At 40.0% G+C, this 24,220-nt stretch overlaps 1 protein-coding gene across 2 annotated transcripts; it reads right to left on the bottom strand.

Annotated features, from left to right (window-relative positions):
- Positions 1-1,061: 1,061 nt before the first annotated feature.
- Positions 1,062-24,220, bottom strand: PARVG (parvin gamma). Of its 2 annotated transcripts, XM_062634889.1 has the most exons (14): positions 23,943-24,220; positions 21,468-21,717; positions 20,208-20,309; positions 19,651-19,715; positions 16,552-16,654; positions 15,408-15,548; positions 14,880-14,995; positions 12,858-12,913; positions 11,934-11,956; positions 9,943-10,004; positions 9,758-9,826; positions 8,373-8,474; positions 4,582-4,654; positions 1,062-2,744 (listed from the first exon to the last, which is right to left on the bottom strand). In XM_062634889.1, the coding sequence occupies exons 3-14, from the start codon at positions 20,284-20,286 to the stop codon at positions 2,665-2,667; spliced, it is 969 nt and encodes a 322-aa protein (XP_062490873.1). In that variant the 5' UTR covers positions 20,287-20,309; positions 21,468-21,717; positions 23,943-24,220; the 3' UTR covers positions 1,062-2,664. The 2 variants fall into 2 exon arrangements, with proteins under 2 accessions (XP_062490873.1, XP_062490872.1); XM_062634888.1 differs by lacking the exon at positions 21,468-21,717 and having other exon boundaries at positions 23,943-24,217.

Raw genomic sequence — 24,220 nt, 5'->3', positions numbered from 1 at the left:
CACAGAGAGAGCTTCATCTATTCAAAATTTCATAGCTAATTTGCCAGCTTAAACAGTAAGCAGCTTTGGTTTTCATTTGATTACACTTGCAAGAGAAAAAGGGAAATACGTTATCTTGATGTAATGGAAAAGTAACATCTGGTAACAGCAGTATATGTATTTTTTTTTTCTCCATTTTCATAAGGTTTGAATACTCTTTTCAGCTCTGTCGCTTTATTATTAAAACTATGCCAAGTCTGTGACTACATCTCAAATATAAACAGTGCACTCGGATACTCTACACCAGTTTATGGAGTGGGTGCCTGTATGATGGATTAGTAAAACTGTGTAATACGTTTTCAGAATCAAACACAGTCTCTTTATCAAAGTGTTCAGAGACATCAAGAGTTTTATAAACAGCAGCATAAAAAACAGATTAAAACATTCATTTTTGGTCTCACTGTATTTGTGATTCAAGCACATTAGCTGTTATTTTTTCCCTTGTATGTTTTTGAAAGAATGACCTGTTGATAACAGGTTTAGGCAAGCTGGTTTGGGGAAGGGAATATGAGCTTTTATTTTACTAAGTAACAAGCACTAGACTTCCCCTCCCAAGAATCTGCAGAAGTACAAGCACTGAATTTACTTATGCTGGAGTGGACAACAAAACTCAGAAAACAGAATAAAACCCAGCTGTTTCCTTAAGCAGTAATAACCATCTAACCAGGGTGGTACCAGCTAACCCCCCAGCACTGGTGTTTTCACAGGCCTCTAGGTTACACCTAAAGTCACCCACTGGAGATGACACCAACACAGGGGAAGAGATTCAGGTTGGCTTCCAAGGTAGAAGAGGCCATGCTGTTACTTATATCACCACCAAATGCCCTTTTACCCTCTCACCACTGCTCTTCACAAGCCACATCCCCATTTTATCTGTTCAATAATGATTTATTCTACAATCTGCTTGCCACGTTACAGCAACAGCAGCAGGGATCTGTGAAGCAAGAACACACTTCTCATGTCTCCCGTTTGATTGTTTGATGCCCATTAAGGAATAAAGCAAGACACATATGGAGACTCGCACATGAAAAAGACAAGTGTTCTTTATTTAAATCACTCAAAACAGCGCACACAACCAACATTTGCTAGGGAAGCAAGCTGATCTTGCAGCACATTGGCACCACATATTGGATTTTTCTCTGTAAAAACATAACAAGGTAATTATTGGTGCAAAAAGGAGAAGGCTTTGGCAGTTTGCAGAATCCTTTCCTCCAGCAGCTGCGCAGTATTACCATTATCGAAGGCAGGACTTGAAGACTTATCAGCATTGCTATCTAAGGATCTTTCTTAGGCCATGTCATCCTCAGGTAGACACAACAAATTCTCATCTGTAAATGTCAGCCCTCGCACTAGGCAAGCTTTGGTTTCCCATTAACACACAGATGGAGGATCAGATCAGAAATCTAATGTCAGAGTCACTGACGACAGGAAATTATATAAGTTTAGATGGAAGCCAAAATAATATCAAAACTTTTTATTAGATCTCAAGCTTTATGCAACACAAACATGACATAATTTTAAGGTCAAGGAAACATATGGAGGTTTTGAAGGAGTTCTGATTTAAAATCCCCAACAATGACAGAGGGTGACAGCTAACACAAATTGCAACTAGCCTCACTGCATCCAGAGAGAGCTGCTGGGATACGTAAGGACAGTTGCTGAACAAATCCAGCCAAGAGTCTCAGAGGGGTTTTAGAGTCCAAGCAGCATGAGTATGCTGTCAGAAGTGGCAGAAGCTGAGAGTTTCACTACTCCCACCCATGATGGCCTCAGCTGCAGACAAAGACAGCATCTATCTATCTCTTACTGGAGAGAAAGCATGGTCATGTTAGCCATTCTTGCAATACGCTTGACACAGCATTCCTGCTACTCAGACATTACACTGGGGCTGCAACAGGCTGGGGCTGGCCACAGTTCAGCATTAGCTTAGCAAGGAAACAAGGATGTCTTTCTACAGCTGTGCAGGAGACCTCTGTTACAGCACAGTGTCATGACAGCACGTTGCTTTGAGTCCCTTTTCCGTATTTAAGCAGGCAGACGGTGGAACTTTATCAGACACTTGGTAAGTTCAGCTTTCATCTCTGCTACCTGTGCATATGGCATCAAATCCATATCTTCTTGTCTGAGAACAGCTGGCCATCTGTCTAAGGAGGGTTTTGAACTTGAATTTCAAGTGTGTCTGCAATCTTCCTCATCCCAGAGGTGCCATGGTGGCTCTTTCCACTCTCTAGTTTCTAGAATCACTCAATCAGGAAAACGGGGAGGTTGCAATTACAGCTTCCAAATTCACCTCCAGAAGCAAAGATTGCAGAGCCTAGAATGCACTTCTTTTCAGCATTAGAGGGGCTCAGACAGAACAGGAGACAGGGTCTGTAGCAAGAGCTACAGCCACAGAATTACACAATACACTGGCCCCGGACACACGCATATTTAGTTACTCAGGCTTACGTGAAAACTTGCATGAATACATACTTGCATATACAATGTTAATACAGCAAGTGTCAGACACGTGGATGCACATAAACAGTGGCAAACAGAGCGGGGAATCCAAAAATCTGACCATGACATGCTAGGGAAAAAAAAGAAAACAACAAAAAACAAAGCCCAAGATCTTGGCCTTGCTCCTCATGTTTCCTTGGATTTGTATTTGGAATACAAGCAATATAGAATTCGCATTGTAGTCTTCATATCTCCGTTCACGATATCTGTGGATACACAAACCAGAAACAACAAAACCAGATGGGAAGCATTAGCAATTCCTGGAATAGAAACAGACTGCAATTGCCAAAGACAATCTTCCACCTTTCCTCAGTTATAAAGTAAACTTAGACAACCTAATTGTAACAAGAAGCAAACCAGGAACTACAGAGCTAGAAAAATTATTTATTCATTAAACGAACTTAAGGACAAGTTCATTTCACTGCATTGTTTTGCTGGAAGACAGGATAAATAATGCATAGTAAGAAATAATTCTTCACTAGCAAAGAACAGATTGGATCATTTAGGGCGTTGCAATTTTATTTTTGAAAGATTCCTGTATGGCAGGAATCATACTGGGAATTAGTTGATACTTTATTTTTCGGTTGTAACGTTTCCATTATGTTTCACTGCCATTGGCTGTGTTCTTTTTACATTTGGTTTTCAGCTTCCACGCTCTCGGCTAAATCAACTGCTCTTGTATTTAGTAATTGCAATGGAAGAGGGTAACTGATTTAGAGGTTTTACTGTTCTTACAGTGCTGTAAATCACCAGGAGAAAGACTAATAATGAAACACTAGTAAAGTCTAAATAGTGTAGCTGTAATAAGTATCCCTAAATCATACTAAAGTCAATCATTAACTGAGGATTTTCCCAGTGAAGCTAAAGTATCTGCAGGTGCTCACACCAGTATTTCTTTTACTGATCAATTCTGTGTTTGAGGCAATGCAGAATAGCCAGAGGGAAGGAAAGAAAGCATAGGTTTATCTCTCTTCATACAAAAGGTGGATCTCAGCATGGAGATCTGAGCTCATGCAGATTACTCTTTTCAAAGTTAAAGTAAATAGCTTTCCAAACTCCTAGCTCTATGCAATACAGCAAAAAGCCTACAATTCATGCATGCCCACCATACAAATTGCCGACATCACCAAAGCATTAGTGGAAAAAGAAAACAAAAGAAAAAACAAAAATTCTACCTTTCCATGATGCCATGGGTTATGTACTAAACACATGCACCCACTTGTTCATAAATGAATAGCAGGGAAAGAGACAATGTTTCCTATTTTTAGTAAAGATTTTATTTCTTTATTCAACAAGCTTTTGAGCTTGATGAAGGAATGATGGGGTCAGGTCATGTCCCCTGCAAAGGGTCAGGCTAAGCAGTCACAGCACCATCCATTAACATAACCACGTCTCTCATTCAACCAGGAGCTGGTCAGAAATTTGTCTTTGGACCATTTTTTCAATTGGAAAATTAGACTCATCCAAAAGAAGCATGCATGCACATTGAATTAGTGATGAAAGCATTCACTTGGATGCAGGAGATCAAGATTCAGCCCCCAGGTCTGAACTAGGCAGAAGAGAAACTTAAAACCTATGAATTTCACAGTCAGGACACTGACCCCTGAGCTCTTCTGGGTTTGAAGAGAGTGATCAGTGTTTCTGATTTTCAGGACATATTCTGCAAGGTCTCTCCCCATATGAAATGAGCTTGGTTTTAGTGCACTGTCTTATGAGATAGAAAAATAATTTTCCATCGAGCTCAGTTGCTGTAATTTCCCTAGGAGCTGCCTCTGTTTGAAATCTTCAACAAATACTGACCTACTAAATAGTTTAAGTTTAGTGCAAAATTACTAAACCTATAACAGTCAACATTTTTAGTATAGAAATATTGTTGAAAACGATTCTCAGATTTATTACAATTCATTCTGAATGAGGAGCTATGGGCAGCCGTAAATGAAATGTGTCAGTGTCATGCTGCAGAATCTGCTTCCTTCAATTGCCCTAACTTTTGCCTGGATATTAGCAATTCTACTCCAGACAAGTTTGCATGTCATGACTCACCTTCAGAGTTCACTGAAAAATTCAGAAGGCCTCCATCTGCCAGCAGGTCCAGTGCAAGGTTAACGTTGTGAAGCTGTTGATGGGAGAAAGAGAGAAAGATCAATATAACAGAAAATATTTTCCACCCAGCAGTGCAGTCGCCAGGAGGTTTTAAAAAGTATTTTTTTAGTAGCTGAAGATACCGATTCATAAATATGTACTCATATCCGTCTCCTCTGTCTTGATGGAGTGCTCTTCACAATATCTAGCAATTACCATATAAAATTGGATGTGAAATCTGTCTCCTACAAAAGGTATCCCATGAGATGGGCAGAAGAATCCATTTATTTAAAAATAGACCTTGCATGTGAAAGTCTTGTGTTAATGGATGTTTCCATGGGGAAAACAGGCTAGACTCAGAATCTAATAGATGCATGGAATTTATTTCTATTTCTTTAACAATGTTCATACATTTTCCATATTTGGAACAAACAAAAAACACATAAGGAAAAAGTTCTCTGTATTTAATTCAGTTATAAAGACTGCAAATCTTCTGATCAGCTAATATTTGTGAGCTAGAAGTTTATGCTTTAATATATAAAGATGTCTATACACAGTAACAACAGTGATGATATCCTTAATACTACTCATGAGAAATTAAGCACACATCTGTGAATGAAGGCTGGTTGTTCTCTACTTTCCCCACATAAAAGCAGCATCACACATACATGCAGTAGTCATGAATGATTTTTTTTAAGTAATATTACATCCCATTAATACTTTCTAACGGCTTAAGAGTAGTTGTTTACTTGGATGGTAGTTAGGAAGCTCCTTTCTTCTAATCAGAATCATCTAGGTTGGACAAGACCTTTAAGATTTTCAAGGCCAGTTGTTATCCCAGGACTGACAAGTCCATCACTAAACCATGTCCCTAAATGCCACATCTACACATCTTTTAAGTAACCCAGTGCCTGAACAAACTTCAAATTGTCTCTTCATACATTCCTTAGGCTACTGAGCAATTCATCCTTTGGGAGGCACATCATAACTACTGCTGTGCTGTTGCCTATTATCTTTTGACAATAAGCACATAGGTCCCCCAAGCATAAGCCAAGCAAAACTGTGTGCTCTGAAGTGAAGCAATAGATCTATTTTTTTACCTGGTTGTAGGGTTTACAAGAGACTGAGACCGTCAGTTTGGATTCAGGCTTGTTTTCTTCCTCTGATAGTCAGCAATCAATCAGGTGAGCTTAAACTCACACAGATCTACACAATTTTCTGATTGGAATGAATTAATCAAATGTTTCATTAATGAACCATCACAGGTAAAAGGGGCACATTTCCCTCCCTGTAATGTGTGTGACATTTGCAAGGAACAAGATGCAGATTTCAAAATAAATCTTCAGACAGAAATACTGATAATCACCGAAGAAAGAAAACCTAGAAAAATAAGTTGTTTCATCCACCTGTGCTTCCAGACTCAGAAGAGCTGGAAAATTCTCTAGGATTTACAACTGGACAGAAGTCAAGACTTTTAGGGTTTTTCAGCTCTGGGCCTGTTTTGGCAAAAGTACCAAGCTCACACAGTTTTGATGAGCAGAGGGGCCCTCCATCATCATCATCTTCGTCTCCTGACTGTGCAAAGTTCACCCTTAACTGCAGCCTGACCTATTCTGTGAAGATACTCTTTGTCTCAGAATACACAACTTTCTATGCACAGGAGTGCCCAGAGATGGACTTCCTTTACAGTTACTTGTAAACCTAATTTTTTGGTGATAAACACTGAAAAACCCTGCAACAAACTACCTACACACTGCTGTCTTCTTACACTTCTAGATGAGTCACCTCCTGGATTTCTGTACCTGCTTTCCTCACCCCTCCTGTCTCTCTAACGTGGGCTACTGCCCTCCTTATTTCTTGTTTCTATTTCCTCCTTAGAATCACTGCTTCCCTCCCAATTTCCCCTCTTTGTGATTCATGAAGTGTACGTACCAGCTTTCAACCACAAGCTTTCAGCTTGAAAGAAAAGTTGATGCGCTGCACCGATCACAACAGTGCGTGTGGCTGTCACCATTTTTATAACACAAGTGACATGTTTTAAATCTCAGGAAAAGTTTCATTTTCATACTTTACAGTACCAATTAATGTCTAAAATGACAGGGAGTTAGAAAGCCCAGGGGAATTGGAAGACGTATTTTGTGTACAAATGACAGTTGAACTATGGTCTCTCAATATTTTTAGTTACACTGTCATCTCATTTTTCATCTGGCAATGAACATCAGAGGAGAAACAAATGGTAAATACCACTTTGGCAAACTGTTCAACAATAAGTCCGGTACACAGAAGCAACATTGCTAAAATGAAATTACTAGGACATACAGAATTGTACTGAAGCAGTACCCAACCCCATTATATGACCAGCATGTGCAAGTTAAGAACTATGAAGTCAGGGCTCTGATCTGTAAGTGAAATTTAGGGGTATCTCATTTCTTGAAAAAGATCTGTGAGGTTTGAAAAGAGCTGAACCAAAAATAAAAGGTTTTCTATGTTAATGGAAATGTTAAAAAATTATTTCCAAGTCAACAGACTAGAGAAAAAAGTTTGAAAACTGAGTGGAAGAGGAGAAAGGGAAGAAAAATAACTGCAGGGAAATGTTTTGATTTTGTTTGATTCAACCCTTCAAAATAAATTTTCCCTGTTCTTAGATTTGAAGAAATCTGGATTTTCCTAATACCTTAAACACTCAACTGACAGCAACAGATTTTGACAGAATTTGAACACAGGCCTCAGGCAATTGTGCTTTCAAATGCTTTGATGAAAAACTCCACAGGAGTATTTATATATTAATACAGGACCTCTGAGAATTTTCATTACAAATAAATATTGCCCAGGAAGATTAACTGCAGGGAGGTTGGGAATCAGATGAAAGTCTTGTCTGTGCAAGGAATCTATAATGCAAACCACGCCAGAGGAGAGATTCCCTTCTCTGGCAGTTCTCAAGCAAAAAGGATCTGACAAGTTTCACCTTCACAGATCTAACAGAATACAACCCAGGAAAAACAGGTTTCAAGATTTTCAGAGCTATTCAGTGATCACATGAAAAATCTCTGCCTGCAGTGGAGACAATTTGAAAATATCTGAAATATTTCAAAATAGGTAACACCCCAGAACTGTGGTGGGGGCATTTGGCATCTGGCTGCTGCCAGCTTGTTCTTTTAAAGCAACGATGAAATCTGCCTGGTAGAGGTTGAAAAAGGTGTCAACCTCTAGTCTGGCTGGGCAGGTTACAGATCCCAGCCTTGGGAAAGGAAAAAATGTAAACTCTTGAGAGCTTCCAAAGCACATAGGGGGCCCTCAAAATGTTCTGTTCATGTCTTGATTAAGGTATATTTTTAGGATATCCTATGGAAACCTATAGAGATCCAGTTCTGATATGGAAGGGGTGTCATCCACTTAAAAATGTTGTTTGCAGGACAGACTTGTAACAGACAGCATACCAATTCCCCACCACACAGACCCTCTGTATTTCGCCAGAAGGCTTCAGAAGCATGTCTCTGCCAAAAAATGCAAGTAACAATAGTGTGCCACCCGTGAGATAACAACTGACTTTGAAGACGATATTGACCTGTTCCAAGGTATTTTAACATGCACTGCATGTGTTTGTACTGTCCCAAGCCACTGTCCTGCAAACGCTGAATGCTTAAGACTTCACATGCAGCAGCAGCAATTTAGAGCTCTAGTTTAACTGACATACAGAAGCACTAAACAGACGTTTGAAGCTTCAAGCTCTAAGCAACTAAATAACAACCTACCATCTCCATGCTGCTGGCTGGAGTCAGGAAGAAATGCCTTAAATTCAGAAAGTAACCCTCCAGTTGTCCAATTAACAGAAGCAGGATAACTCCATCTGTAAACTAGATGAAGAATGATCTTAATATTATTTATTATATTGGCTTTTAGTAAGTTACTCTGATAAATGCCATTCTAGCAATAAAGGAATTTAAACGGTACTCTGGCAAGCAGACAGCCTAATGACTCAGCTCCCTCAACCTCTTCTATAGTGAACTTCGCATTTAGTTACATAAGGCTCCCAAGTTCATGTTAGTGAAAATAAGACCTTGTAAAAACACAGCTATTAAAACAAACTATTCCAGATGTGAAGAGACTACAGATAACCACAAGCAACAAATGGGTAAGTATAAATAAAAGAAAATTGTGCCTACTGCCTGAGATTTCACAGAATCACAAATTCATTAGGGTTAGAAGGGACCTCTGGTGACCATCTGGTTCAACCAAGGCACAGCCACCTAGAGCAGGTTGCACAGGAACGTGTACAGATGGGTTTTGAATGTCTCCAGAGAGGGAAACTCCACAACCCCCTGGGCAGCCTGTAAGTGTTTGTTATTATAAAACACTTGTGAAACTTCCTTTCTCACAGTTACCCACCAGGAAAACCCAGAAGGGCATGAGAGCACAGATCCGCTTTTCATCCACGTGGCATAAATGGCAGGGACTGCACCTGCACCAAGGTTTTCAATGCTTGGAGTAAAGCAAGATCAGTGAGCTGATTTCTGCATGCATGTCTGCAGAAGCAGAGAATGAAAAAGCCACGAGGGACACCCCTGAGCTCATCTCCCATAGCTCACTCACTCCCTGGAGAGGTGCAGGGAGGATGCTGCACTCCCTGGCTCTGCATGAGCTGCTGTCCACCCTCCCTGGAGGCAGCAGCAGTGGAGGAGGACAGCAGAGGTGCAGTTGTGCCCCTCTGCATCAGCACCCAGGGTGGTTATCCCAAGTCAGAGGATGGGATGCAGTGAAAATCAGGTCTTCCTACCGTGAAGCAAATCCAGCATTAAAAATCGTTAAGCACCAGCAATCAGCTTGGCTTTCAGTTTAATTGTCAGAACACCTTTATTTCCATCCTGACAGAAAGAGCACCCACAGGAGTTGGGCAGACTCTGAAAATTACCCTCTATAGCATTACAAAGGCACCACTCAATACAAAGTTATATTTTTTCATTACTCATTAGCTTTAGAAACTTCAGAGACTGAAGCCTGATATCTTAACCTGAAGCTAGAAATAATTGTTATGTTGCCATGTTTCAAATTACTACAGCAAAAGGGAGGAATCCTAATGGTGAGAGTAAACACTGACAGCTGACAAAACATGGTTAACATGCAGCTTAGAGCAGGCTACCTGAGAGCTGATGTCTTTCACGTTTAGTCCTAATTTTCCAACATGCTGGTTGACAAATTGCAATAATACCTAAAGAAAACAGAATGGGAAGAGAGGGTGGAAGAAAATATAACTTCTTTTTCAGTATTGAAAAAAAATTATGTTTTACCTTACAAATTTTGATGTCTATTAAAAAAGTAAATTACCTTTTTTACAGCATCCACTTTATCTGGAGCACAGCTAAATAATTCATCAAAGGCATCATCTTCTGAATCAAAACAACATTAATTGTCATTATTCAGAATAACTGTCAGATCAGAGATTTGAAGTGGCTCCAGAAGGTTCACACCTTATAAGTCAAGGAGGAAGAGAGCCACAGGGAGATGGGGAAAATTCCTGCTTTTGTATTTCTCAGAGGACAGGGTGAGCGGCTTCCCTTCAGCCTGACTACATCAGAGAACAAAGTTTACTTCATTCACCTCTGTAATTTTTGCCTGCAGAGGTTCTCAAGATTTGTGCTGCCACCAGCCTGAGTAATGTCTAAGTTCCGCATCTCTACAGTTTACCTCTTTTCCTATTCTTTTTTTTTTAAACCCTGAACCTCTGGGATAAAATACTGCAAGCTGAGTAGAAAGCTATACATTTTAACATAAACATCAGTTGCATCAAATTTGCAGCAAACCAGCTCCTTTCCTTCAAAAAACCACAAACTTGATATTGGGTTTGGAGACACTGCCCTTACTCTGCAGATTCACAGACCTCAAAAATAACCAGTGCTGCCATCCAGTTTAAAAGAGGGCACTAAACCAGTGTCAGCAGTGCTGCGACAGAGAACTAGCACAAGTTTAAAGATCTCCAAGGAAATGGGATTCATTGAAATCCTTGTGTATGCCCACCCTCACCTCCATTTTCTGCCCAGGTTTAGCAAGAACAGGACACATCTCTTCACAGTAACCTGGCCATAAGACTGCTCTGCTTCAAGCATGAATAAGGTATTCAAAACATCCTTAAAAATCAAGGGCACTCTGGAAGCATAACTAAATGGAGAACTAGTTTCAACAGTACAGGAAAGTGAAGGCAGCTTTGCTTAAGGAAGATTCCTCCCAGAAGCCAGCAACAGAGAAGTCTCCGCTGCAAAAAGGTTTCCTCTGGTTTCTCCATTCTCCCTGTTAGGGGGCTGCTGCAGGAGCAACGTCAGAGAATAGCTGAATCCATCAAACAAAACACTGAGCAACAGTCTGAAACCTTCAACAGTCTTACAAACTAGAGAGCCCTCTTCTGGAGCCACGATTTTGGGATTTCTCTCTGTTAAGCAAGCTGTGTCAAAAAATGGAGAGAGGGAGCATTTTGAAGAGTGAATTTCAGATTTCTCTTCGCAGCAGAATCAGCCCACTGGAAGAAACACCTAATTACAGAGGGTTTTTTTCACAATTACAGCCCACATTAGAGACCACTCAGTGGAATAAATGATAAATAAGTACTAAATGAGAGAGTCTGCACCTCTACAAAGGATGAAAATGCTAACATAAAGGGCACAGCAGAGAATTAAAACAGTTGCCTTGATTCACTGCAGATGAAACATGATTCTTTGCAGCAAGGAAGAGTAGCTCACACTGAAGCCTGAAGCAGTGCCCCAACCTTCAGCTGGTTCTGCCCAGATGGACATTTTTCACCTCAAGTGTTTCACAGCCCTCAAAAGCCCTTAGGGTAAACGCTCTGGGGATGTTGGTTTTACTGAGCTGCCATCCATAGTCAAGCACCAGCAGACTTCAGAATTTCATTTGCAAACTACAGAAAGGAAACTACATTGAAAGTGGTAGCAACAAGACACACAATTCTCAAGACATTATGCTCATAAATAGTTTCAACAGTGAATGAGGTCAATGTGTAAATCCAAGACATACTTTGCCCCCCAGCCAGGTCTTCTCTGTTGGGTCATCAACCAACTGTTTCTTGTCTCACCTCCCATCTGTTGTCTGTAATCCTGGGCAAAGTGACCACCCAATTTCTGAACTATGTTGTGTTGATATGAACAGACATTAACAGAAGACATTTGGAAAAAAAGCACTAGGAGAAATCCATGAATCTCTATTAACTGTAGTGGCAGCAATACTGATTTTATCTGAGAAATGATCGTAATGTGGTATAGAATAGCACATAACACTAAAACACTGAATTTGGCAATGCCCGTACTTACTTGGCTGTGCTTCTAAATTCTCCCTAAAAGTGCAATAAAAAGCAAGAATTAGAAACAGCATTCAGCAGAACTAATCTTTTTCACAAGCAAAGCTTATCTGGGCCATCAGCTATCTTGTAAAGCAGGAGATACAGTACAAAGTGTCATTAGCTTTTTGTCAGAGTAATTTTCTAACATTTTTAAGTGTACTGTATAACTGTGTAGACTCTTGGAAGTATATGAGGTTTTAAGTGGCCCACAGACCAACAAACACTTATTTTATAATAAGCCAAACCCATAATATTCTCTTCCACTATGCTGCTCATGATAGTAGAATTTGAAGATGTTCTATCACATAAAAGATAGTAGGCAAATCCATTTCTCGCTCTTGAAATTACATCCATACTTCCTCAACATATAAATAGGATACTGCTACTTGAATCCTTTAATAATGACAATACCTTTCAAATTCAGCAAGCTCAGTCTTTTCTTTCACAGTAAAATAAGAACAGACCTGTCTCCTTTACCTTTATTTAATGACACCATAGCAACAAAATAAAAGTAGATTTAAACCACTGTGGCTTTAGAAAATTTCCAGTTTAGTCTGGGACAGGTAATTTTACAGTACTGGATTTTTATTATAATAATTGTTATTATATTCCATGGTTATGACAAACACTAAGCCTCAGAAATGATCATACACATTATTTTAGGTAATTTTATGTAAAGAGTAAAGAAGGGCGTTATACCATAACACCAAATCTGAAAAGCAAAAAAAGAAAAAAAAAGGAAAGAAATCAGAGAAACAATTTGCATACATATGCACACCTGGGTTTATGCATTTTTTCATCATCACGATCCCCAGCTATTTTTTATAAGGGGAAAAAAACCCACAGTATTTCCTTTCTGACTGACAATGTAAAAACCAGATATATCCCCTCTTACTTGTCTTCTGTGATATATTCCACTGCATTTGCTGTCTTTAATCCTCTGGAGGTGTTCTGTTGAAAGGACAATAAATGCTTTTGGGTTTGTTACACAAAAAAACCCCACCCTGTAACCATTAATGAGGATTTCGTGACCTGTTTGCTCCCTTAAATGATTACCAGAAGGCATTTATTCAAGAAGTCCAGTACAATTGCTACAGGCAGTTTGAAAGGTTGCTGCTCCCTTCTGCTCTCTTTACTCTTCAAACATAAGTTACTTACTTCCCCATAAGAGGAAGCTGAAGGAGAGGTACATGGTCCCTCAGCTGGTGAAGTTCAGAGGCTGGCATGTTCGCCTGGAGTCTTGATTATACTACATTACATAAAGGAAATCACTGCCTGCACAAAGCAGCTTGATGCATTTCTCAGTTTTGCAGGACAGGAGGTGGTCATCTCTGCTTTATAATAACCTCATACCATGGCCTGCAACCCATCGATGAATCCCCCCTGCAGAGGTTTGGTGGGTTGCTTATATTTAGGATGGAAATTCTTACTATTTCTGAAGCCATCTGGGATACCTGCTTATGTTCTTGCATTTTTTTTTCCTGTATATAGTTCTTAGTACTCCACATAGTATCAAAAGAACAGCTTCAATCCAGCTGTCACCCTAAAGAGACAGGAGAGGATGGGCAAGCATACCACTTTATTCAGACACCTGGCACACATCTCATCACAGAAAAGTCCTTGGTTTTCACTGCTTTCTCAGGTAGTGAAAAACATTCTCTGTTTACAAGCTGAGCGACTCCTCGTCACTGAAGAAGAGGGCACCCAGCCCCACCAGAGCAAGACAGGTCCTTCCTGCAGGCACGTGTTGCAGAAAGGCCAGGCCTTCTCTGGTCTGCCTTGGGTTTTCTCAACATTTCAGCCTTCCTGCCTTTGCCCCTCTTCTGAGCAGTGCCTTCAGGAGCTTTCCTCATTTTTGACCTAATGACTACCTTTCCCATCGAAGGTATTGATTTCTCCTTATGGGGGATCAGCTCACTACCACAACCCTGTTGTTTCCATTGCCCCTTCTCTGTCTCAGGGTGAACAGCCCTTTCTGATGCTGCAGTTTCACACCAGCATCTGCTGAGGCACTCTCAGGCCCATAAGGCATTAGATGGAAGGTTGGGCTGTCACAGATCAGACCCACATGACAGGAGCGTGGGCAGCTCCAAATTCACAATTTGGGGTCCCATTAGATATCAGAGAGACCACTTCTCTGCTGAAATGCTCAGCTGGGTTGGGGCCACAACAGCTACCTTTGCAGAACCAAGCCCTAGAAGAAGCTGTCCCTCCAGGGTACATTTAAACCTCCTGAAGTGACACAGGTAACTCAAAGGCATGTTTCATTTCAGTTCCAGTTATGATCAGATCCAAAGAGGGAAGAGTGCTAGGTCATGCCATACAGACCATGCACTTGGCTCCCTACACCAATGATTTGCAAACTCTCTGTTAAAACTGTAACACATTTTTGCAATTATATCCCAAATTGAGGAATATCTGATGTTCTCCTAAAGTCCCAGAGTTGACTTTAAGAAACTAAATAGAGGAAGAAAGCATGTAGATCTCAGCTTGTACAGAAAAATACCAAAATGTGACCCCAATTGAAGGGGAGTAAACACTTCTCTCCCCTAAAGAAATAAGCCCTCAGCATTATACCAGTGTCATGACTTACGAGTGCAGGCTTCTACTTTAAAACACTTAGAGATACTAACAGCAGAATTTCTTATTTTTCCTTTTTTTACAGAGATCAACAGCTGTTTTGTGTTTGGATCATTCCTTTGATCAAGGAGAAAAACCAGCATAGTGTTTCTAACTTTTAAAGAGACAGCATTTGAACCGAGAACATTATACTCTAGACCAACAAACTGAAATTAAAAGGCACAGTTCACAGAATACAAATATCTTTTTCACACACATTTCTCCCTAATTGTAAGCAAATTAGTCTTGATAGAAGGTCTCTAGGATCTACTGTAACAAATATTTACACTATAATTACCTCAATGGTGATTGTTTCCACTTGAACACTCGGAGGCATGGCCAGGTTGGGTTCAAAGTGCTTCGCTATTGCAACCAGAAGATGCAGTGTGCTCACTAAGTCCTTTATCAAGATAGCTACTCCATGTAAAGAAAGAAAACAATGGTTAGTGTGCAACACAAGTAATATAATAAATTCACTTTAATGTCATAAATTCTCCCTGTGCAGAAGATCCCAAAGTCAAAGATGGCTATAACACAGGTGAAACATCAGACTGCAGTTTCTATAATACCACACCTTAAAAGTCCTTTTTGTGAGACATACACATGAATGATGAGGCGCTTGAAAAGGTTCACAAGCCACACACTTAGAGGATGTGGCTTGCATGATGCAGTCAGGGTCAGTTAGTCCTGTCTCACTTTTGATTCAACTGGTAATTGAAAACAGGTTATTTAATCAGTGTTCTGGCACCCCTTTGCCTCACAGCAGCCATACAGCAGAGGAAGCCCTGTTGTGGATGATTTTCTCCAATTTCAATTCTGCACCTACATTCCACACTCCATTTCAGCTGACTTTTTTCCAGTTGCAAACACTTAGCCACAGCTTCCAGAATCACAGAGAGTTTCTGTCGCTGCTTTTTTTCTGTTAATGCGATCTTGTCAACATCCAGCTTGAGAGATCCTAGGTTTTCTTTGACAGAGTCCAAAGGAAGGAGGAGGATGTATTTCAACACCACCATAAGGAAAAAAAAATAAACATAAAATTACAGAAAAGCACACAAATTCTCATTTTAAGTTTTCACTACCACCTAATAGCTTCCACCACAGACCCACATCCTGTGCTTTCTGAAAGCCTCAATAAAATCAGTGAAACTCTGAAAAAGGGAGAGGACTCAAGTCATTACTTGCCCTCATCTTAGCACTCCACGCTCCTCCTTTTCCTAGTAGAAGCTACAGCAATCCAGTGAGTGCATCTTTCCTGTAAATGGTGTACACAGGCAACATCAACTCACATATATAGAAGATATCCCAGCTTGTTGCTCAGGCAAGTAAACTGCGAAAATAAGCCAATCCTGCTCATGCTGCTGCCCTCAGCTTTAGTGAAAAAGAGATATGATTTGAAATATATCCCCCAAAAAATTAAAAGGGGAAGAAAAATTAAGTAGAAACAAGAGATATGGAGAAACAGAAATAGAACAGGCTGCTCCAAGGTCCTGTTTTTATACAAGCACTTCATACTATAGAGAGCCTATTAGATTTCCATCTGTTCCCATTCTAGCCCACTGCTTTAGACCTATTTTTTCCTTTTTTTTTAAAAAAAAAAAAGAAGAAGGAAAACATATTAATTATAGTGCTGATTCCATCCAATGCTTCTGGTAGCATCAGAAATCACCTTCGAGCTCCTGGTTTATGAAGCCCTCCTTCCATTTGGAAGCACTGTAATTTCACACTTCAAAGTTAACCTTTCTATTATGTTAACTAGCAGGTAAAAAGACTTTCTTTGAAGAAAATTAATTACATAAAACCAATAGTGGATCATCAGGCATTTGCTCAGAATTGCAATAATCAGAGATGGCTCCCAGTGTAGTGCTTTCTCCATTAGCGAGAAGTAAGACTCCAGCAGATTGCAATTTGTGAGGTTCATTCTCTGATCTAGAAGTAACTCCACGATGTGTTTGGGAACAACAGCTTACCCAAGAGATGATGAAGTACCAGCCCATCATACAGATCTTCTTCCAGACTTTTAACTACTATGTGTTCCTCTTTCAGAGTTGTGTTAATCCAGTCAATCAATAACTGTGAAGGAAAACAAAGTAGCTGGCAATTATATTCTTGTTGTTTAGAGAGTACAGCACTCAGTGCTATATTGTGTTTCACCTTTCTCATTAGTCCCTTATCTTACACCTTGATTTGATTTCAACCTCCACTTCCTTTGTGCTTTTTGGTTGTTTTTTAAAGGGAAACAAAGTATCAGTTAGTGCTCCCTAATTTTCAAGTGAAATAGACATCTCACAAACTACATTCCTATGAATTTTGTAGAAATAGTTATACAGGTGGAGAGACAGATCCTACTCCCTCTTCCCTCAGGAAAGAGGCTGCAAAGTACTTTTCCCAACCCCCGCCTTCATTAGATGTCACAGGATTCACACAAATTCAACAGTCAAACAAAAGTTTGTAAGACAAGTGGCTTCACTTAATCTCTTCATTGTTTCTTGTAATCATCTATGTTACTAGCACTCCTTTCTTCCCTCTCCTATTTGTTTCTCTTTCTGCAATTTTGTCCTAATCTGTCTCCAAATACTCTTCGGGGGGGGGGGGGGGGGGGGGGGGGGGGGGGGAAGCATTTTGTTTACTTCACTTTCTTATGTGGCAGTCTTCCTATCACCCTTTTCAATATCCTTCCTGCCTTTGCAAGGGGAAGCTGCCTGGGAAGCCAAGGGCTATCTACAGCTGGAAAGAAATCACCTTCCAGTTACATCCCTTGCCTCTGCAGCCCCTTCCTTTTGGTCTGTGCTCCTACATGGGAGACTAAGGGAGCGCCTCTGCACTTCTCCAAGCATGTGTTTTATCCATGTGTCAATAGAAATGGAAGGTGACCTGCTGAAGCAGAACTGAAAAGCAGTAGCCACAGCCAGCTGTTAACAAGAACCTTCCAGAAAAGGGATGGGTACTGCTTGTCTTTCTATTATTGCTACAAGTGAGCGTCTGGGGTTTGTTGTGTGGGTAACACCCTTCTCACTCGCTGTAAACAAGAGGCGAAAATTCACAGCAGACCCCTGTAATTTAGCCAACATTAACAAAAATGTAAAAAGCAGGTTGGAAACATAAAATACCTCTGAGAAGCTTGAAACTGTACAAAAACCAAACAAACAAGGCCTGGCACTTTAGGCACTTGCCTAAACTGAGAAGCTGTCAAAGTGTTTGGAATATATTTTCTCAGCTGAGAAGTAACAAGAATTTTGTAGTGCAGAAAGCCATGCTCCTCAACTAATGCTGCTTAACAGGTTAAGACCTGTTGACACCTTAGATGTGTAAGTGATAGAGGGGTACCACAAATGTAACGACACAAGCAGATGGAAGTTGGAAAAGCAGAAAGCACTGCTGAGTATACACCTCTGAGATCACTCGTTTACTGTCTTGGCTTTAAACAGCCACATCCACAGCCTGCAGCTCACACAACTTGGCTTTCAGTTCAGTTGTTGGGGCCCCACTCAGCTGCAGAGTGTTATGTCTAAAGAAGTTTCCTACTGACCTTCAAATGCAACTATCTTCTATTTTAGGTACAGTTCGATACTTACAGTAACTACAGCAATCCATTTTGCATTCCTTAATTCCCCAAAGCTTTCTCAAAACAAAAGTGCAGTGGAACAGCATCTTTCTCCCAAGCAAGTTTCTTTGCTTCCCTTGAAGATACCTCCCTGTCCTCCCACATCCCAATCTCTTCTCTGGATGAGCAATGAATTCTTTATATTAAGAAGGCAACCAGTGGTACCAATGGGCACCCAGAGGACTTTGTTTCTTGGGACCCAATTTCCACCTCCTCATCATCCAAAGAAAAAAAATGAGACAGTGAAGAACACCATTTCAGGAGTCTCTGACAGGCAAGTCTCTGACAGACAAGCACTGAAGTTCACAAAAATCTTCATAAACTGAGGAAAGCTCTTCATTTTTGGCAGATACAAATTTAGGATCTCTGTAGACAATATAATTGCATTTTGCAGCACCTCCTTTCAGATTTTGTCTTTTGTATAAAAACATTGTGAAAGGCTGACACAAAAATCAAATCTTTTTCATCAAATGTGCACAAAGGTTTAAGAAAACATAATCAAGAAATGCACATATTTATGGATTTATGAATGCCACAATAGACACACACCAGCAAACAGCCTAAGCTGGTTTACATCGTATTTATAACAATTCTAGTATCTCCATAATACAAGAAGTGATGGTCTCGTAAGAGACATGGCACTTTTCTTCCAGGAAATATCAGTATGCTAGCCTTCCCCTGGGCTGTACCATTTAGAGAAACACGGTGATTGAATACACAGGGGAGATTTTCAAAATAAAATGCTTTCCTGTGAAATAGGATTCATTCTTCACAGTTACCTCAAGCAGACAACACACTATACAACAACTTGAAAGCTTTTATCCTGAATCCTTGGTGATTTGAACATCCGTCATCCCTTTTCCCTCTGCTCTATGCTATCCTTGTCACGCAGCATTGCAGCTGAGCCAGCTGCCACTGGAGGTAGAAGACAAGACAGAAGACTAATGCAAATCAGCACAGCAATCCTAAAACTTGGTATCATGGGGTCAGGGAAGGAAACTTCCATGTATCCACACATCTATTTAGTCACAGTAAATGCTGATATAGGGTTGCTTTCAGTCACAGTTCCAGCTGGATTCTTATTGCTATTACACTATAATTACAATGAAGTATCAACTCGGTACTTCCAGTGTGGCTCACATCCCAAGTTAGGAGAGGTATCATATAAGATAAAACTCAGGTTTTAAATCTACGCTCCACTTTACATACAGCAGTGACCACTCTTGGGTGACACAGGCATTTGTAGCCTGGTTCTGTATGGCCCCAGCCATCCTGGCATTGTGCTTAAGCTGAAGCTTTGGTTTACTTGTGTGGAGTCCAAGTGCCAAAAGCAGAGCGCATCCCCATCCACAAAGAGTGGGGAACTGAGGCCAAACAGATGTGTAATTTACAGGGTTTAGCATTAATACGACAGGTTAAAACAACTTAAGGTGAGTGTTAAATAATATAGTAAAAGAAACGGTACCAGTTTTAATTCTTCCAGTTTGGGATTGTTGCTTGAGGATGGTTTTATGAATTTCTTCTTCTCCCCTATGAAAGGAAGCAAACAAGATCCATTACAATTTTCAAGTATGACTAATGTGAGTTTCCTGTAAAATCAGCTATCAGTTTAGTATTACCCAGTATTGCTACTTGCCATATGTAGCAACACTGACATTTTTTATTTTAACTTATGAATGAGAAAATGGTATATGTTGGAAATTATGCTTCAATGTAATTCAAATAAGTAAGATCTACACAGATCTTACTAAATTCTGGAAAGAGGAAAACAAACTTGGTCAGATCTTTATATGTGAAATTTAAATTTCAGCTAAAAAAAAACAGCTAAAATTGGTGTTGCTCCTTCAAGATTTGCCTCTAGAGAATCAGCAGCCAAAGAACACAGACAAATCTTACCCACTGCTTATAAAACCATGGGACCACTGCTGAAAAATACACAGTTCATTTGTACTGCACATTTTCTCCTTGGTTCTTCAGGTCATTCTTTGGACCTTTTCCTGTCCTAGTTCATAAAGTACATACCTTGAGCGATGATGTTCTCAGCTAGGAACTGATCAACTGCAGCAGGCTGTGTAAACGCATTTAAGAAGTCTGGATCCATTGTTTTTTCTCACTCACGGTAAACTGGTAAAACTGATGGGGAAAAGGAACATGGGTAAAGGCATGTAAAGATCAAAATCGGTGCTAAGAATAAAATAAACTGAAGGGGTTTTTTGTTACTATTTCATCACTGGTGGATTGCTTTAAAAGAAAAAGTCTGAAAATGTATTGAAATGTGTGTAAAGAAAAAAAAGAAGTTAAAAAGACTTTTTCCTCTTAATCATCAAAAAGCCTCAAAAGTCCTAAAAGTTGCCTTAATTCTAATTCCGTTTCATCTGAATTAGACTAGTAAAATCCTATTTCAATTGAAATTAAAAAGCTTTCACTTCCAAGGTATCAATGGATATCTGCTATGAAAATAACCAATACTTAAGAAGTATTAAGTGAAGAATACAGTAGATTAAGTTACTGAGACAAGCTTATAAACATAAGCAGTTCCCTTTATTAGACCATCTGGTAGCGCTGTGGGGAAATACGGCATGTTTCTGGATAGACAACCCCATCTTTATGTTAGGTGAAGTTGCATGGCTTCTTAAAGATTATTTTATTTTAAACACAGACTGCAAAATGACTTTCCTTCCCAACCCAGATGTCCTCAAATGAAAGCAGAACGGCAATACACAGTACAACAACAGTGAAAATGTCTTGTCAACAAACCCAAAACCATGGGTAAAGTTTTCCAACCCAGCTAGGAGTTGCACTGGAGGACAGCAGAAGCCAGAGAAAGTAAAGAGGCCACTGTAGGAGAGGGAAGGCTGACTCTACTTGTTCTTTTTTAACAGAATGTGAGATGCTCCTTGTTAGAGGTTCACATGGGAGAGGACACCTACTGGCTACCCAAGATGCCCGTATCAGCAGCCCTGCCTCTCAAGGCTCCCCGACTTGCATTTTTCAGTTAGAATATTGGTAGAAAATAGCCATTGGATGCTTTTGCATATCAATCTGGTAAAACAAATTAGGCACAAAATTCCCAGCAAACCACCAGGAGAAAGGGTCACAAGAGAATTGGTTTCATTACGGTGGCTGCAAAACTGAAAGCTGTCTCTAAAAAGGTTCTTGGTAAAATTGAGGAGAATGGGTCATTTAGTGCCTAAGGAAAAGCTGCACTACCCAAGATTACCCAAATGAAATTAACTGAAAGAGAAAAGTTAATTAATACAGAGCAACCTAAGGACAACTTACTTTGAAATTAGGTTTCTGATAGCTGTTGCACCTTAGGAAGTCCTCCTCATAAGTCTTCTGTAATTGTCTGTGCAAACCAATGCTTACACTAACTCAGCTTTCCTTTTACACTAACTCAACTTGTGCATCTCTTACTTCCTTTGACTATTTACACACCTAAGCAATGTTTATTGCCTGCCGGATCCTTGGTCTCTTTTTGGCCAAGGAACCCAAACATCAGAAGCCACTCTTTAAAATAAAATTTGGAGGCCTGTAAGAAAAGACCTGAAATTAATAATTTGCAATAGCATAAGGTAATATCCTCTAAGGCTTCAGACCTGTGTGTCCTACTCAGTAGAGTGTTAAAATTGCTATACTGGGGACCTTGTCTAGTACTGATAGCTTGTCTAGTATCCAGTCTCTTACAGAAGAAAATTAGGATGAAAAAAAAAAACATGAAGAAAGCAAGCATACACAGGTACTTTGCTAAAACTCTTCAATAGCCTGCAGTCCAGCCTTCCTACATTAAAATCAGCATCCTAGTATTTAGAAGCTGCCAACATATTTAATTCCCATGAACTTCCCATTCACTCTTTGAATATGTGTATCACCATTCAGCAGTGAGGACCCAAAGATCATGACTTTACCTTGCATGAAGCCCTACCACCTTCTTGCTTGCTCTAACATGCCACCTTCCAGCTTTCCCTGAAGGTCCCTACTATGCACGGTGCAAAGAAGACCAACAGACTCATTCTTCACGTCACTGTGTTACTACTTCAAGTTATATGTCTGCATGGAGTAGTAGATATGTATGTCTACACCTTCAACAGTCACCTCTTTCCAAACCTGAGGAAGCAAAGCCTTCATCTTAGTTATACTTCCCAGGGAAACCAGTCTGTAATACCTTTGATCTTCCTGCCTGCCCTCTCCTGAACTCTCTCCAGTGCTATCACAGCCTTTGGTGAAGTGCTGGGAATCAGACCTGCCCAGATTTAGAGAGGTGCACCACAGTATTCACAATGTTGTTCTCAGCTCCTCTCCTCCTAATTCCTAATGTTATTTGCTTTTTTGATCACTGCTGAGCACAGAGTTGACACTTTAATGGAACTATCTATTATATCCCCAAGACCTTATTCCTAAAACAGCAACACACCACTCAAAGCCCATCATTTACCTGTAGAGCTAGTATTGATTCCCCCCCCCAACCATGTGTTTTACCTCACATTTATCAACATTGATTTCCTACAGCCATTTCAGAGCCTGAGAACTGCATTTCCTTAACATTTAATAGACTTATTGCTTATTATTAATAATTAGCATTTGCAAGCAGTCCTTCATGTGGCAAGCTGCATTACTGCAAGACTCGGTCCTAGACAGTAGCATTTCAAAGAGTAATATACAGAAGAGATCATTGTAGGAGACAACCACTTGAATACATTTTGTAGAAGCATTTCACGATGACATTTTTAAATAAAATTGGGGTTTAATTATTGATTATTCAAATGAAATTAGAGATTTAGATTACACATTGGGGAAAAATTTTTCACAATGAGGGTGCTGAGGCCCTGGCACAGGCTGCCCAGAAAAGCTGCGGCTGCCCCATCCCTGGCTGTGTTCAAGGCCCTGCTTGATGGGGCTGTGAGTAACCTGGTCAAGTAGAAGGTGTCCCTGCCCATGGCAGGGGGTTGGAAGTAGATGGTCTTCAAGCTTCTTCCAACCCAAACCAGTCTATGATTCTATGAAATAGCATAATTTGGTCCTCATTATCTGAGAACTTCATAGATGTGTACAGGCTTGTCTGTAAACACACAGAGGTGTTTTAGTTCTCCTGTACCACCTAAGGCAGCCAACAAGTGAATTTTTCTCAGATCAAGAGCTAGACTGTTGCACAATGTTGCAATGCCACAAATACCAAAGAAACAACCAATTCTTTAGTTGTGTCAACTCAACTTTTACTACTTCACAGAGTCTGGCTCCCAGATATCCCTGATAAACAATATAAAGCACTAATAAGCTACCAGTAGTCTCTGGTGCACAAACTAGCTGTAGAATATACACAAGGCACCTACCGGTGTTACCAAATCATTTCAACTGTTTTATTTCCTGTTTGAAAAGACAAAAGCCCTACTCTGTATTAGCTCAAAAACACTTCCTATGAATTTTCTAACTAGATTGCACAAAGGACAGAACAAAAACTAAGTGGGAATGTTAACAGTAATATCTGTAATATAGTAATAGAGTAATTTCTGCCTTCAGAAAACTATTATTAAAAAAGGGGGAAAAAAAAGAATACATAAGTTTAAAACTTACTTTTACTTCCCTGTTTAGTACCAGACCTTTCAAGAGCTATTTTGGCTCCTTAGCATCAGAAGGGATGTCGTCTTAGTAAGATACACAAAGCAAATACAAGTGGACACAGAAAGTCTTACAGTTAAATATATATATATATAAAATTTAAAAAGAAGCACCCCAACGAGTCCATTTTCCCAAACTTACTGTTCTCTCCTTCAGTAATTCCCAGAAACTCTTCTAAGATCTTGTCCCAGCAGGCGTGATGAAATTTATGGGGAGAGGGAACTGCTTCCCAGGCTTGCAGTATCCCGCACCAAAGGTGCAGGCTTCCATGCAGGGCAGTGTGACGTATGCAGAGTACGCAAGAGGGAAGTTGTGCAGCCCAGTACTGACTGCTGCTAAAACGAAACCACAGTTCTAACAGGAACTTAATTGTCTATGTGCTAGGTCCCTGCTGGAGGCTAAAATAAACAGAAATACAA

This window comes from Pezoporus occidentalis, unplaced genomic scaffold (genome assembly GCF_034315485.1).
Source record: "Pezoporus occidentalis ecotype Australia unplaced genomic scaffold, CSIRO_AGI_Poc_V1 ctg44, whole genome shotgun sequence".
Classification (NCBI taxonomy): Eukaryota; Metazoa; Chordata; class Aves; order Psittaciformes; family Psittacidae; genus Pezoporus; species Pezoporus occidentalis.
Note: the sequence above shows the minus strand (reverse complement) of the source record. Positions and strands in the feature narration are given on the sequence as shown.